Source organism: Neltuma alba, unplaced genomic scaffold, assembly GCF_004799145.2.
Source record: "Neltuma alba isolate B1F8T4 unplaced genomic scaffold, ASM479914v2 tig00011585_pilon, whole genome shotgun sequence".
Taxonomy (NCBI): domain Eukaryota; kingdom Viridiplantae; phylum Streptophyta; class Magnoliopsida; order Fabales; family Fabaceae; genus Neltuma; species Neltuma alba.
The window spans coordinates 846,307-863,357 of NW_021636238.1; the positions used below are offsets into that span (position 1 = coordinate 846,307).

Genomic DNA, 17,051 nt, shown 5'->3' on the forward strand with positions numbered 1-17,051 from the left:
TATTTTGTTATTCACAAAATTTTGTAATACCCAATTCACCCCATTTGGGCGTTCAATCATACTAACATAAATCACTGATTCAAAACTCTTGACCAAATGACTAAGAGATTAGATTACTAGTCTAAACGATTGACTCGAGCTTTAGTACTATGATCAAGGTAAAACAACTTGGGGTAGATTTGTTTGATCCTATGTTATGTTATCACGTTTCTAAAACAGTTTTGTAGAGTAACATTTTAGAATTCATTTTGAAAATAAAAACACTGAAAAAAATTGTTTGAATCATTATTTTGAAAAACATGTACAATAGTGAAATGAATGGTAAAGGAATGATTTTCTATATATACACAATTATCGTTAATGAAAACTAAACATTGTTAACCAACTATTTGATTTTGTAAAATAAAAAGTAACAAAACATCGAAAAATATTTGTTTGGTTTACGTAGGCTTTCCTAGAGCCTGAAATATAGGCCAGTCCACAATATCCTGTGGGTAATACAATATGGGTGGGAGTAGCCCACATTTTAGTGGGCTAGTAAAATGCCAACCCTAACCCAGTAGACAAGCTAGGCGCTTTTTTTTAAAAAAAAATAAATGTAACTTTTTATTTAATTTTTCAAATTAATAAATAAAAAAATTAAATGTAATTTTTATTTAATTTTTCAAATTAATAAATAGTGATTTGAATTTTCAAAAGCAATCACAAGTCTAAATTATATTTAACAACACTCAAAATAGTCAATACAAATACTCTTCCGGTCCTTAATATAATACCCATTTAACTAATTTAATTAGATTAAGGAAGTTAGATTAGTTAATTATAAGAAAAGTGATACATTTTTCCTAAAATAGTATAATCATTTTTCTTAATACCCTCTCTCTCCCTCTTCTACTTGATTATAGTTGAGGGAGTATTCATAGGGGTAATTTAGAAAAAATTGATAAATATGATAAATGAGTCTTATATTTAGGACCAAAATCAACTCAAGAATGGGGTCTTATATTAAGGACCCGAGGAGTATAAAACAATACATTACAAACATTTTACATAATTAATATTCAACATAAACTCATCAAGAGATAAATTTTACAATCTTTTAATGCAATATTTCATACAAAAAACTATCACTTGAAAATAAATTAGAAATACATCTATCTAATTTCTTTTAAGTTCATTCACTATGTTTTTCTTAGGAAAAAAAACTTTTTTCCATAATAAATACTACCTTATACTTCATTGTTGTTGTTAATTTTTCTTATAAATATAGTATGGGTTATATCTTTTTTAATATTTTTTGTTTAGATATGTAATATGAAAGTCGGAATGTAAATAAGGGAAGAAATTTTCAAAATCACAATATATTATTTATGTCAAAAAAAAAATATGGCTAGTTAGGTGGGTCAACCTGCTAATACGTGGGTTATACGATGCGAGGCGATGCAGGCTGGCAAAATGTCGAACCTCACTTGCCACTTTATGGAAAGTTGGCAGTTTGGCCTGCAAGCCATATCTCGTTTTACTGACTCTATTCCTAGATTTAAGATGCCTCTCCAAGAGCTGTGACAAGAAATCAAACTCCCTTCCATTTTGATTAAAGAATACAATTCTTACGATTAAACTCATAGACAAATAAGGACTTCTTTGCAATAATTTAGAGTTGATAAGCATGTTGCATACAAGGCTGGGACACTTAGTGAGGCCCTTTAGGAATAAAATCAAGGAAAAAAGACACCTGGGAGGATATGATCAAGTACTAACTTCAGTCCTTAACATAAGAGGTAGTTGATTAATTTGAGTAAATTAAGAAAGTTTGTTTAGTGAGTTATTCATAATAAATAGGTTTTATCTTCCTTAGAATATCCTTGCTAATAATGTGTATTAATTAAAATTATTATTTGATAGAATATTTATCATGTGTGACAATTATGAAGACTACTTTGGAAAAAATAAATAAATATAAGAGATAAAATGGATGAAAGTTTTATATTTAGGATTAAATTGAACGTGAAACTAGCTCTTACATTAAGAACAGAATATAATATTTGTTTGGGCCCAAAAATTTAGTGAGTTGGGCCCAACATTTTTTTTCCCATCTGTTAACAATTCGTTTAATCCTCAAAACTTCTAATAAGCCATGATAGGCATTAGCTAAAGCTGTTTAAGTTTGATCCAAATGAACTTAGGCAAAATGGGATGAAGGAGTTACAAATTTGCACTATTTATTAATGTACTTCTAGGATAAAGCTTAAAACAATGAAGAGATTAAAGGCATCTAAGTTGGGGGCCTTAAGCAATCACCAATTTGTGTACACATACAATCCTAAGGCTGTTCACAGGATGGAATAAGACTGGGATGGTCCCATCCTAGTGAATAGGGATGAGACAGAATTTTCATCTTATGTCCTATACCATCGAGAAATCGTCCCAGTCTCATTTCCTTTTTTAAAAAAATGTAATTTTTTTGCATGAAATTTTTTAAAGTTATAATGTTTTTTTTTTATTGGGCTTCTAAAGATAAAAACATTATAAAAAATATTTTGTTAAAAGCTCAATTATATAGTGTAAAAAATGACAAAAACAATACTATAATAAAAATATTGTAAAAGAAACATTATAGAATGGCTTTACAAATTATTTTATTAAGGAAGGAGATTTTGTTAAGATAACACTGCAACTTAAGAGCTAAAAATCACTATAAAAATAATTATTATTAATAAGTGAATTGAATAATCTAATAATAATTATTAATAAATAATTTTAAAAAAACCCTGGGACAGGATGACCCTGTCTCGTAGTCGTCCCATTTTGAAATTTTTTTTGTCACATTCTGTCTTGTCCCAAATTAATCAGGACCGGGATGAAATGGTTGAGATGAGACAAGTTGAACACCCCTATATAATCCTATCATGTTCTTCAAGGCAGAATAATTTTTCTAGCGCATGAGAAGATTAACTTGGTGTATATAAGTTAATAATTAATTAAATTATAATTTTACGCATGACCAATTAAAAAAAAAAACTCTCCTTTTAGCATATTTTTAATTGACTTGCTTTGATTTTAAATACGAATTTTTTTATATGTGGGAAATAAATTCTAATAGATAAAGTTTGAATAGTATCAAAGTGGACCAAAAAAGCTAAGTTTTTATAGTAAAATTCCTTGAAAAGATACTTAAATAGCCTAAATTTTTATTTGGGTTATTAAATTTGTTAAATTCCTAATTAGATCACATAACCTAAAGAGAGATTTTAAAATTTTATGAAATGATTCTAATACTCCTTTCATTTGAAAATCAAAAGAGAATTCTAAATTAACATATTTCATTTTTGCAATTAACATGTTTTAATTCTAAATTAACAACTTTTTGTCCCCATAACACTTTGAATATAACTTGATCACAATACAATCTTAAAAATTAATATGTTTCATTTCACATTTAACACATTTCAATTCTAAATTTACAAATGTTTGTTTCCATAACACACTTGCAATAAGTCATTGAATACTACTTGATTACAATACAATCTTAAAAATTAATATATTTCAATTCACAGCTAAACACGTTTCAATTTGAAATTAATAACTTTCTGTCTCTATAACACATTGGTGATAAGTCTTTAAATAAAACTTTACATTAATACAACATTGAAAATTAATATGTCTCATTTCAAAGCTAACACGTTTCAATTATAAATTAACTTTCTGTTAGGATAAAACTATTAGGATTAAGGGAGGGAGATTTAATGTAAAAACTAACTCATTGTTGCTTTCTTGATTGACTTTCCAACTTTGTAATGGTAGGCACTAAGTTTTTGTTGTTCAGAGCTCTTACTTAATACATGAATGATAAAAAATACTCATCAGTCATCACTCTAGGTTTCTAATGAAAGGGGCACTAGAGTCATTTTATAAAATTTTAAAATGCCACTTTTGGTCACATGACTAAATTAGGGATTTAACAAATTTAGTGACTCAAATAAGGATTTGGATTTGGATTATTTACGTATCTTTTTAAGGGGATTTTTCCAATTTTTATTACATGGCGATAGCTAGGTTTGATTTTGAATCCTGATCCTATAGTAATGATTTTCATTTTACATATAAATGGTCATAATAGTGAATTGATAACAATCATTTAACGCGAATTAATATTTTAATGTAGTTGATATTCCGTATTTTCATAACATTCAATTAATTAAATAAATACATTATTATAACTAATAAACAAAAACCTTTCTTTTTAATATCTTTTTTAATTGATCTATTTTATGGAGAACCCACAAAAGAGTTTCAATTACTAAATCTAAAGTAAGAAATTTCTACAAAAATATATTGTTATTTGCAAATCTAGTGTTATCAAAATGTATTAAAGTGTTGTTATTGAACCTAATTTGAGATTTAGTAATTCAAGCTTGTTTTTGCGGGATTCTGTCTTTATTTTATCTTTAAATACATATAAAAATATAATTGAACTCTCATTTAATTAAATTTAAATCTTTTTCTTTTACCAATCCTCCACCTGATCCTCTCATATTTTCTCAATTTTTTCCCTTCAATTTTTTCTCTCACTAAAAAATGGGGTAAATCTTTCATTGACAAGTTAAAAAAAAGTGCCTGATTTATTTCAGAATTAATCCAAATAAAAGATTGTCACTAACTAGCAATACTAGGTAGTTGTTGAAAGTGCCTTTCGGCAGTGATATCTAAAGTTGCCACTAAAAATGTGTTTTTAACATCGGCTTATTTTGTTGTCATCAATGAATATCAGCAACAGCCGTTGAGACAACGATTTGGTGGCAACAAAAATGTCACTACTAAAAACCATCAAAATTGACTTTTTGACTTTCACACCGAAAGTCAAACTTTTTGTAGTGCTCTCGTGAACCAAATTTTGCAGTCCCCAAAACATTGCTATCACTATATGAAATAGAAAACAATGACAATAATACTTATAATTAATTGGGGGAAATATTACAAATATTTCTAATCATCTTAAATAAGTAAGACCATCACATTTATGATTTGTTTTAAAAAGGTTAAATATAGATTACACCATAATTAAATGAGTTAAAGAAGACTGAATTTGAACGTTAGAAAATGGAAGACTGAAATTGGACTGAATCATTTAATATCAAAATTTGAACTTGATCATGATCACTAATTACGGAGATTTTGTTACATATTCATCCTGTTTATAAGGAACTGTAAACATGTTCTAAAAAATCTTAAATTTCAGAGTAAAATATACTGACCACCTTTTTATTTTACCTCAATTATAAAACTCTCTCATCTATTTTGAAAACATATATAAACCTCCCATAAAATTAAAACGTATATTGCACAAACTTCCATTCTCTATCTAAGATTTCATTTTCATCCACCAAAACTATTATTTCATTGTTAAGTTTTGACTTTAAATTAATTTTTTGACAAAAATGCCCCTTTTTAACTTAATAATTATTAGACAACATATTTTCCAGAAATGTTTTTATAAAATTAAAAAATAATTATACTACATATATTTTTAAAATTTTTAATATATTCTAAAATTTATTAATTTTGATTTAAATCATAAAATTTTGTAATTTTAATTCTTTATCACCTTCGTTAGAAATTATTTATTTTGATTTCTTTTAAATTGTAAAAACATATTTCAAATACATGGTTTTTGTTTATTATAAAGTTTAAATGATATAGGTTTGAAGGATTTTATAAATTATTTGAATGTATAATTCAAAACTTTTAAACACATCTTTTTTACAAAAATTTTTAAAATATTTATTAAGTGTGCGTATATATTTATTTAAAAATTAGTTAAATTTTTAATCGATTCTTTTGTGTTTCCCTTAACTAAATGAAATTCATGTAACTATAAAAATATTATTTAAAAATTTATTAGAATGAGAGTAAAATAGTAAATAAGTTTTATTTTAATATAAATTTCAGTTAAAAATAATATTTTTATAATCTTTTTTATAATATTCGTAACAGTGTCAATTAATTGGATAAACTGCATGTTTTTAAAATAGATGGGAGGTATATGTAATTGATGCAAATTAGGAGGGTAATTAGAGTATTTTACTTTATACTTTATTAACTTTGTCTTAAAATTTAATAATATGTTAACTTTATTCCTATTTAAAATATTAAGAAGTTCAAAAAATGACAGTTTACAAAGCAATAAATTATAAATAAAATTTGACATTCACATAATAAATTTAATAAGGTGACTTTTTATTAAAGGAAAAAAAAACTCTCTTTCTATCCTATAAATAGGACAAAATAGACAACAAACATTTCGTCGGTTATATTCATTAGCCTCTACTCATAATCTGTTAATTAGCTGGAGCATGTGAATGTTGACAAAATGGCATGTACTTTGCCAAAAAAAAAAGAAGATATTTTTAAAATATAAAATGATGAAATGTAATAAAATTTATTATCAACATAGAAAAAAAAATATTATGCTCAAAATTGTCTTCTTGCATGTATATATAATATGTAGCCTAATTGATTTTGGTTCTATTTTTATCCATACGATAAAATTAATCTAAGTGTCTTTTGAGAGTCAGATGGTAAAATTACAATAATAACTTACGTATTAATTTTCCCAATGAAATATTTACTTCCAATGGCTTGATATGCATGAGCATGACTCATTGCCATCAACATTCATATATAATTAAATCAACCTTATCAACTACAAAATATCTAGTTTGTTTCCTAACCGATGAGCTCAAAGTTTACATTATGGTAACTTTTGCGTATATAAACCTCTAAGCACAGAGGACAACTTGCGAAAGATCAATCTGTTACTAACTTTCTTTTCAAATCCTGCCATGGCCATTTCCAGTACTCAAACCTTTCTCTCTAGGGTTTTCATCCTATTTCTTTTTTTCCAATCCCAAACCTTCACGGTTCAGCCTCGAAGCTTGAAACCCCATGGACGTCTTGCTTTTGCTAGAAGCTACCTCAAGGCATACGGCTATCTCAGTGATGATCATCACCAACATGATGATGGTAACGATGTTATGGAATCAGGAATAAAGAAGTTTCAAGAATTCTATAGCCTTAATGTTTCTGGAAAACTTGATCATGAAACACTAGAGGCAATGGATCAACCCAGATGTGGAGTTCCAGACGAAATGCTTAGTAAGAAGAGTTTTCTCAATAATTCAAAGTTCTCTTTTTTCTCAGGAAAACCTACATGGCCTTCTTCTAAAAGAAACCTCTCATACGCTTTCAAATCTGGGGTTGATGTTGTGCCATTAGACGTTTTGAGGTCAGTTTTTCTCATAGTATTTGCACAATGGTCCGGCGCCACCAAATTCACATTCAATGAGGTTGTTATTGAGAAAACTGACCTCACAATCGGCCTTTATCGTGGTGCTCATGGCGACGGTAAGCCGTTCGACGGCCCAGGACATATTTTGGCACATGCTTTTGCACCAACCGACGGAAGGCTTCACTATGATGCCGACGAGAAATGGAGCGACCAGAACCCGACACCGGCCGGCCAGTTCGATTTGGTGTGGATAGGTTTACATGAAGTAGGCCACCTTCTGGGACTTCAACATAGCAAGGATCCAAATGCAGTGATGTATGCCTTTATGCAACCTGGAAAAAGTAAGAGGGCTTTGGGTTCTGATGATATTGCGGGCATAAAAGCCTTATACCCTAATTAATTAAGAAAGCTTTTGAATAATTAATAAAAATTTTGGTTCCTAAATATATAATAATTAAGCAACTATCCCATCACACTACTTAGCTTGGGGCGTGGGATATTATTGTAAAAGATCCTAGTATCAATCTTGTCATTTCCGTTCTTATGGTTATTAATAACTAATCATGTTTATTTTAGTGTTTTATTAATTTATCTCTTTTAGATTTTTTTTTGTTGAAGTAATAAATATGACAGAGGGAGCATAATAAGCGGAAAAATCAATGGAAATAATTACTTCTCCATTTCTTTATACAATGAAATATGCACGTAAATAGTTTTCTTAGAACAGGCAGGTTAAAATTAGTTGTTCTTAAAATTACCACGTTTTTCTGAAAATGTCATTAATTACAGGGTAAAGGTGCACCCAACATTCTAAGCTATTTTTGAAGATGCATCTAATATCATAAATTATTAAGTGGTGCAATTTTATCCTCAATCTATTAAAACAGGTGCAATTTCACCAAAAACTAACGGATTCTAAAACGTCTGTTTCGTCCCATCTTCCTCCCCCTCTGCTCCGTCCGTCTCTCCCCTTCTCGTTCCTTTCCCTTTCTTCCCTTTTGCATCCATATCTGATTTCTTGGAATTTATACTTGATTTACATCGGCTTCCCTGTACTGTGTTTACTTGGTGCGCTAACAATTACATCCATCTGAGATTAACTATTGTGCAAAATCTTCCAACACCATGGTTACCACTATTACGGATGTGCAGAGCTCTACCCAATCTAAATATTCCTCAGCTACACACATTATGTCCTTCTAGTATTAATTTTTCTTTTTGCAGAAGTCCTTCTAGTATTAATGAGGTGAAGTGTTTTTCTTCCTCTTTTTTTTTTTTTTAATATTGATGTTGGAAATTTCACAGCGAGAGAATGAGGAGGTCTATTCCATGCCTTCTCTCGAGAGATTTTCCATCAGACAGCTGTAATTGATATTAGCATGAGATTGTTGGTAAAGACCTTTTAGCAGATGGACGCAGCGGCATTAAGGTTCTTGTTGAACCAAACTTCTTCCTAATTTCCTTTTTGACTCAACGCGAGTTACACTTCCTCTTCTTTCTTTTCTTTTGCGGTTTCTTACTTGCTCCCTATGATTCCTTCTTTTTTCTTGTCTTGGATTGTTCGTTCTTGCTTGCTTTGTTCTTAAATGCAGAAAGAAAGAAGGGGAAAGGAAGGAGAAAGCAGGGAGAGATGGACGGAACAGAGGGAGAGCAAGATGGAGAAAAAGGACGTTTTGGTTTCCGTTAACTTTAGATGAAATTACACCTATTTTAATAGATTGGGACAAAATTGCATAACTTAATAATTGAGGGTGTTGAATGCACCTTCAAAAATAGTTTAAGGTGCTAAACGTACTTTTATCCTTAATTAAATGTTATAAACTTTAATCTAATTAACATCTTAGTCATCTCCTTCAGTCTTACTTAACCATATCCCCATTAAGAGTACTCTTGAAAAAATATTAATTGCCTTGTATATTTTATAAATTGACTTATAAGTTCATATATATACATATGTGTGTGTGTGTGTGTGTGTATAAACATGCGCACACAGAGTAAATACTCGTTCATCAGTCTGAGGGTGGAAAGCAGACGAGAACTTCACTTGTGTACCGAATAGCTTCCAAAGGGTCTTCCAGAAATAGCTGACAAACTTGACATCCCTATCAGAGACGATAGTGGTAGGCAAACCGTGAAGACGCACAACCTCTCGAAAGAAAAGCTTTGCCAGATGTGAGGCATCGGTAGTCCTACTGCATGGAATAAAATGTGCCATCTTTGAGAATCTATCAACCACAACCAAGACAAAGTTGTGCCCTCTCACTGTCTTAGGCAATCCAAGCACGAAATCCATGCTAATGTCCTTCCAAGGTGCCTCAGGAACAGGAAGAGGCATGTACAATCCAATATTCCTCTTCTTTGCTTTGGCCGTATGGCATGTACGACACTAGGAAAGGATTCGAGCAACATCACGCTTAAGGGAAGGCCAGTAGAACCTATCTTCAACCAGGACCGTAGTCTTCTGAACGCCGAAGTGTCTGGCTAACCCTCCAGCATGCAATTCCCAAACAAGAAAATCGCGTACTGACGTGCGGGGAATGCACAATCTTGTCCCACGGAACAGGTAGCCATCATTGATAAGGAAATCCACATGATCGTGGCGGTTGCCATCTTTAACCTCGTTATAAATGATGCCAAAGTCAGGACACGAGGTGTACTCATCCCTGAGCCGGTCAAAGCCCATGACACTAACCGTCAGAGTGTTGAGAACGTGGATTCTTCGACTAAGAGCGTCAGCTACTTTGTTCTCTACCCCTGGGCGGTGCTTGACCACGAAGGTAAACTCCTGAATGAATTCGCTCCACTTGGCATATTTGGCATTCAAATGCCGTTGGGAGCTAAGGAACTTGAGAAACTGGTGGTCTGAGTATATGACAAACTGTTGGGGAAGGAGGTAGTACTTCCAATGCTCCAAAGAGCGAACAATGGCGTAGAACTCTTTGTCATACGTGGAGTACTTTTGCTTGGCCTCATTGAGCTTCTCACTGAAGTAGGCGACAGGGTGGCCTTCTTGGCTGAGAACGCCTCCAATCCCAACCCCGGATGCATCGCACGCAACTTCAAAGCACTTGTTGAAATCAGGTAAAGCCAGGACGGGAGCACTCGAGAGTTTCTTCTTAATAGTGCTGAAAGCTGTGGAGGCCATGGGAGTCCAGTTGAACTTATCCTTCTTCAGGCAGTCAGTAATTGGAGACATAAGTATGCTGAAGTCTCTGATGAAACGCCGATAGAAAGATGCAAGCCCATGGAAGCTACGTGCTTCATGCAGTGTCTGCGGTTCTGGCCAATCTTGAATAGCTCAGACTTTCGCAGGGTCGGCAGATAAGCCTTGTTTCGAGACGATGAATCCGAGAAACATAACTTGGCTCTGTAGGAAGGAGCACTTTGGTAGGTTGAGATAAAATTTCTCCTTCCGCAGGGTCAGAAGCACCTGTCTAAGGTGGTGCAAGTGGTCATCTCTGGACTTACTAAAAACCAGGATGTCATCAAAATAGACAACCACGAACTTTCCCAGATAGGGCTGCAGCATATGCGTCATTACTCGCATAAATGTGCTCGGGGCATTTGTTAAGCCAAATGGCATAACGAGCCACTCGTACAGTCCATCTTGTGTCTTGAATGCGGTCTTCCACTCATCTCCTGGTCTGATTCGAATCTGATGGTAACCACTACGAAGATCAAGCTTGGAGAACCACTTAGACCCAAACATGAAATCAAGCATGTCCTCTAACCTAGGGATCGGGAACCTGTACTTGACAGTTATCTTGTTTATGGCTCGACTATCAACACACATTCTCCACGAGCCGTCTTTCTTCAGAGTCAGAAGGGCAGGGACAGCACAAGGACTGAGGCTATGCTGGATATAGCCCTTCTCAAGCAAGCTGTTAACCTGACGATTGAGCTCTTCCCGATCTTTAGGGTTCATCCTGTAGTGTGGAAGGTTGGGGAGCTGTGATCCTGGAACCAAATCAATTGCATGCTGGATGTTCCTCATGGGTGGCAAGTTAGGAGGTAACTCCTCAAGTGCAACATCTTTAAACTCGTCCAAGAGTTGGGTTACTTCTTTTGGGAAGTTGTCGGGTATTGGTGCAGGAGGAGAAATGACTTTAGAAACAACAGCAAGGATGACATCACCCTCTCTACTTTCTTCGATGAATTGCTTTTCCGTGAGGAGGTGAAGGTTGATAGGTTTAGAAGTGGATCCTTTCGTAGGGATTAAACCTTTTGCTTTAGGCTCAGGCTTTGCAGGACGGAGTAAGATGGTCTTGCCCTAATGCTTGAAGATGTGGTTGTTCGCTCGGCCTTGGATAGTGACATCATGGTCATATAGCCACGGGCGTCCTAAAAGAATATGAGACACATCCATAGGAATCACAACACATAAAACATCCTCCTTGTAGTCACCCAACTGGAGTGGAACTCGACACTGCTGAGTGATAAGCAATGAAGTGTTATCAACCCATGCAACTCGGAAAGGCTTAGCAATTTGCTCCGTCTTAAGTCCAAGACGAGCAACACCTCGACTAGAGATCACATTCCTTTCACTTCCACTATCAATAACTAGCTTGCATGACTTATCACCGCACTTCACGAAGGTGTGGAAGATACTGTTCCGTTTCCACAAGTCATCTGGCATTGGGACAGTCAGGAGGCATCGCATCACTCCAAGATGACCCAATGGCATGTCATCACAATTAATTTCGTCGTCCACATCAGAAGGAATATCGACAGGGTCGATGACGACGTTTGGCTCGCTCTCGAGTAGTGCATCATCTTGAGATTCGATAAGCAATGCACGTTGCGGGCACTTTGAAGCAATGTGTCCCTTAGAGTGACACTTGAAACACTCTATCGATGGGCTACCTGTGCGAGCGTTTAAGGCTAATGACTCTCTTGGTCTAGAAGCGCTTGGTCCTGAAAATTGTTGACTTACCCGCTGATTGCCCGAAACAGTGGAGCTGCGTGTTAGACAAGATTCTAATCCAGAGAAGCTGGGACGCCTGAAAGAGGGATACTTAGGCAGGGAGTCAATGTCGATAGCCTTATGATATGCTTCCTCTAAAGTGTAAGGACGGTTTACTTTGAGCTCCCTCTGTATGTCATCCCTAAGGCCGCTGATGAACCTCTCAATAACCACAAAACTCGGCTCATTTAAGTCATTGCGGATCAGAAGGTCATCGTATCGAGAGACGTAGTCGACTGCCGATGAGGTTCCTTGCTTGAGGTTGTTCAATTGGTTGAAAAGCATGCTTAAGTGACTGACCGGCACGTACTTTTCCTTAAGCTTCAACTTCATCTCCTCCCAAGTAGTGACAGGAGGTTGCCCTAGGCGTTCAAGGTTCGTTTGGACAAACTGCCAATACTTCCTTGCAGATCCTACGAGCTTCATCTTGGTAAAACGAACACGTTGTATGTCACTCATATTGTACCACTCGAAGTAGTCATCCATGGTGGCTAACCAATCGAGGAAGGCATTCACATCTAAACGACCATCAAAGTCAGGTGCCTCAACTTTAACCCTCTTCGTCGCATCATCATTGTAGTCTTGCCGAGGGGTGTCTCGGTATCGTCTGGGCGGCGACGGTTCTCGTCCATACCTAGGGCGCGTGGCGTATCCTCCATAGGCTCGTTGGTTCACAACATGGGATTCGTAGCGAGCCTCTGTCCCTTGCTCATCCCATGGGTTGTCCTCTTCCTCGAACTGTGGGGGAAGGGTCTCAACGTGTAGCGGTTTAGTCTGCGGGTTACGTAGCCCTATAGACAGTTGGGAGCCTCTAGTGTGAGATGGTCCAATGGTGTCGAACTTAAGGTGCGCTTGATTGGTCTCAGGTACATTTCCAAGAATCCCTTCTGCACCTTTACTAAATACATGCCTATCAATTCTTAGGAGAGAATCTCTAATTTCTTGCTGGGAGGTCCTAAGCTCTTGATTAGATACCTTAAGCTCCTGAGTAGTGGCTCTAAGCTCCTGACACTGGGAGTTATATTCTTGCTTAATCTTGGCCAAAGATTCCTTAAGGCATTTGGTAAGTTCATTCAGTTTTAGTTCAAAGGTCTGAAGTCTCTGGTCCATTTGGGATTGAAGGGAGCTAACACGAGGTTCTAAAGATTGACGTGCTTGGTCTAAGGTGTCTTGTCTATTTTCAATATCACGAATAGTCATGCAATAGATAGACGAAAGCTAACAACAAATAATGAAGCAAGTAAAGAGCTACTAATAAAATGAAAATAAATTCTTCCTCCTTTTTTTTTTTGCTTTTTTTTTTGCTTTTTTTTTTGCTTCTTTTTTTTTCTCTTTTTTTTTAAAACAAATGAAAATGCTAATAAAATATAATATCTACGGTAGACAGTAATCAATAAAATGGCAAAAGCAAACTAGTAACCTCCAATATGTCAAACTAGTCACAGTAAGTTAAAGAGAGGGTCAATTGCGCCTTACCAACGCACTTAAAGAGACCAGAAAAAATTACCCCAAAGTGTCTAAATGATTCTGTGGCCGAAGTGAAAATTTTGACAAAATCCGGGTCCAGAAGTGTAATTTCCTCCAACGAATAGGGTCAAACAGTAAAATTTCGAAACCTGGGGTGAATCCGAAATTTTCTGGAAATTATGGGCCGACTGTGTAATTTTCGCTAAAACTGAATCTGAGCCGCAGAGGCACGGAGGCGCGTGGATCTCATGCGCAGAGATTCTTCCGAAGCGTGTAGGCGCGTGGAATCTCTGTTGACCGTGAAATTCTGGTGGCTGGCTGTGTTCCTCGTGACGAAGGCGATGGCGGTGGTTTCGTGGCAAACGGAAGTCGGACGAGTGAGATCTGGGCCTTTAAAGTGACGCTGACGGTGACGCTGGCTCGTGGAGGCTGTTTCCTGTGGTTTCTGGTTGTGAAACTTTGAGATCTGGACGGATTGTTGCCTACGGTGAGAATGGAAGTGGCGGCGCGGTGAACGGTCGTCAGAAAGTGAGCGAACAATGGTGAAGGAACGGCAGCCGTGGGTTGTTTGACTAAGGGCGTGTTTGGGCGTTTCAAAAATCAAAAGGCACAAGGGAAACCAGGCTCTGGTACCAAAATTGATGTAAAACAAGAAAGGATTGGAAGGGATGAGAGGTTAGAGAAGAGGAAGAAGAAGAGAGGAGAAGTAGAGAAGCAGGGAGAACGGGAGAAAACTGATCGATAAATTCTAAATGCCAAGTCTGATTACAACTGAAACCCTAGACTATTTATAAGGAAGAAATAAAATAAATAAAAGAAATAAAATGAGGAAAGTGGGGGTGAGTGGGGTAACTGCCCACTCTCTAAATAAAACAATAATAAAATAATTAGTTAATCTGCATCAGATACGTTTTCATAAGAAAGTATAGGTAGCCACTAATACAGAATAAAGAGACTTTCCCTGGGGTTTGAGTCAAAGTTAAGAGACTCCCCCACTAGAGAGTAATGGCAAGAGTTGAGAAAGCCAAATAGGGACATAAGTCTAATCTTTATCATAAAGGCAAAGTGGCGACCTAAGCGTTTGAATAGTTAAACCAGCCTTGAGAGAGATAAGGCAGTATCATGAGTTCTCTCCTTGTACCATCTAAAGTTATTAGAAGTGGTAAGACCCTATACTAAGGCAGGGCAAGTATAGTATGTGGTAAGACCCTATACTAAAGCAGGGCAAGTATAGTATGTGGTAAGACCCTATACTAAGGCAGGGCAAGTATGTTATGTGGCCTAAGCAAAATGTTAACTCTAATGGCCACAAGGATGAATAAATAGCTCAAAGAGCTAGGTCGACATGGTGGACGAATTGATATAAAGCTTGAGAAAGTGGAGAATAAGATAATGAAGCTAAATAAGAAGTGTAAGGAGATAATGTTGAAGTTTCCAAAAGGAATGAGTAAGGCCTAAGAAAGCAATACGGGTATCTAAGATCAGTTTTGGAGAATTATCAGTATGGTTGCTAGATTTCATAGAGATAAAGTTATTCTATAGCCTCATTCTTTGGTCTTGAAATTCCCAGAAAGGGATCACAGTTAGATCCACGAAGTAGGCCTAGTGAGATCATACTTAGATCTCCATATCACAATTAGATCTCATGGTCATAGAAGACCTGAAGGAAATTTACTGATGCCCAAAATAAACAGTTTTCTCTGGGAAGACAATGACCTCAGATGAGTTTAGAATATAAGATTTTTTGAGTCTGGTTAACCATTACAGAGAGAGTATCTCTGACTTTTCTTCATATAGCCAAGTTGTTAAATAGACCGAGCTCAATTCTAATTGGTCAACAAAGGAAAGTAAGAGTTAACAGAGTGTTGAGCTGCAAGTCTCAAGTAGAATGCATTTAGGCAAGCTAAGTTTGGGGTAAGAAAGTAAGAGGAACAGAAAAAGTCCCCAAATATTATATGAATAGATTGAGTACTAAGAGATAATGCCAAAGGTAAGGTAGAAAATAACAAAGTAAGATTTTCAGAATGGTTGATACCATTAATATGTTTTGATTGATGCTAAATACTCGGAATCGTTGATGTGATTAATATATCTTGGTGGATGCCAGGTACTCAGAATGGTGGATGCCATTAACATGTTTTGATTGATGCCGAATACTTGGAATCATTGATGCAATTAATATACCTTGGTTGATATTAGGTACTCAGAATGGTGGATATCATTAACCAGTCTTAGTTGATGTTAGATATTCAGTATTGTTGATGTGATCTATCACGACATGAGTTAGAGCACTGAGAAAACTACATAGTTAACCAAGAAGGCTGTTAACATTCAAGGTGGGAGACCATGTTTCCTCAATGTATCCCTAACTACATACATAGGTCGATCTATAAAGATCAAGGAAAAAAAAAAAACTATGCTGATAAAAGAAGGAGACCGTTAGAATTTGAGGTTGAAGATCATGTTTTCTTGAAAGTAGCACTGACTACGGGCATAGGAAAATCAAAGAAAATGAGGAAATTAAATCGAAGTTACATAGGACTATTTGAAATTCTTGCAAAAGTAGGCCCAGCGTTGTATCAGATAGCTATACCTCCATAGTTGAGTAAGTTATACAATGTTTTTCACGTGTCACAACTGAAAAAGTATTAACCAGACTAAGAGCATGTCATTGAATATGAAGAAATTGATGTACAAGATGATCTGACTCATGGCATGCAACCCAAATGAATCATTGGTAGACGGGAAAGAAGGTTAAGAAATAAAAGTATTTCGTTCATGAAAGTGGTCTGGAAAGAATTTTTACTACGAGAAGCCACATGGGAGGTAGAAGAAGAAATGCAGAAGCAATATCTAGACTTTATGCCTCAAGATAATTAACCAAATTTTGAGGACGAAATTTTATTTACGGAAGAAAATTGTAACATCCCGAATTTTCTGAACTCAGGATGAGCAGAAAAGAGAAAGTTCATTAAAATTATTTAATAGCTCAATCACAATTGGGGAAAATTATGGAATATTGATTTTTCAAGGTCTAGAAATATTTTGGAAAAGTTCATTCCCTAAAAAGTGGCTTAAATAATTTTAAAGCTATTTTCATAGCAAAATGGGTTATTTTCTTAGAAAATTCTAAGAAAAATATTTAGAGGTTTCTAATTAACTAGAAAACTTTAGGAAAATTATTTTATGAGGCAAAGAAGTTATTTGAGGCATAAAATCCTTAAAATGGGTTAAGGATTAATTTCTAGAATTAAGGACTGTTTTCTTGGAAAATTCAGGAAAAATAGCTGGGAGATAATTTTTGGCCCGAAATTTTTATGAAAATTACTTTAA

At 35.1% G+C, this 17,051-nt stretch overlaps 2 protein-coding genes across 2 annotated transcripts; one reads left to right on the top strand and one right to left on the bottom strand.

The window, feature by feature from the left end:
- Positions 1–6,842: 6,842 nt before the first annotated feature.
- LOC114715290 (metalloendoproteinase 5-MMP-like) lies at positions 6,843–7,688 on the top strand. Its single transcript, XM_028900087.1, has one exon. It carries the CDS (start codon positions 6,843–6,845, stop codon positions 7,686–7,688), a length of 846 nt encoding a protein of 281 aa, XP_028755920.1.
- Positions 7,689–10,586: 2,898 nt separating this feature from the next.
- Positions 10,587–13,451, bottom strand: LOC114715291 (uncharacterized). Its single transcript, XM_028900088.1, has 2 exons — positions 11,649–13,451; positions 10,587–11,558 (listed from the first exon to the last, which is right to left on the bottom strand). The coding sequence occupies exons 1-2, from the start codon at positions 13,449–13,451 to the stop codon at positions 10,587–10,589; spliced, it is 2,775 nt and encodes a 924-aa protein (XP_028755921.1).
- Between the last annotated feature and the right edge of the window lie 3,600 nt (positions 13,452–17,051).

Bases quoted from the DNA above. Each gene is read 5' to 3' on its own strand.
- LOC114715290 (XM_028900087.1), top strand. From the start codon at position 6,843: ATGGCCATTTCCAGTACTCAAACCTTTCTCTCTAGGGTTTTCATCCTA.
- LOC114715291 (XM_028900088.1), bottom strand. From the start codon at position 13,451: ATGACTATTCGTGATATTGAAAATAGACAAGACACCTTAGACCAAGCA. The intron at 11,559-11,648 runs GTGTCTCATATT...TTCAAGCATTAG, and splicing joins GTGTTGTGATTCCTATGGAT to GGCAAGACCATCTTACTCCG.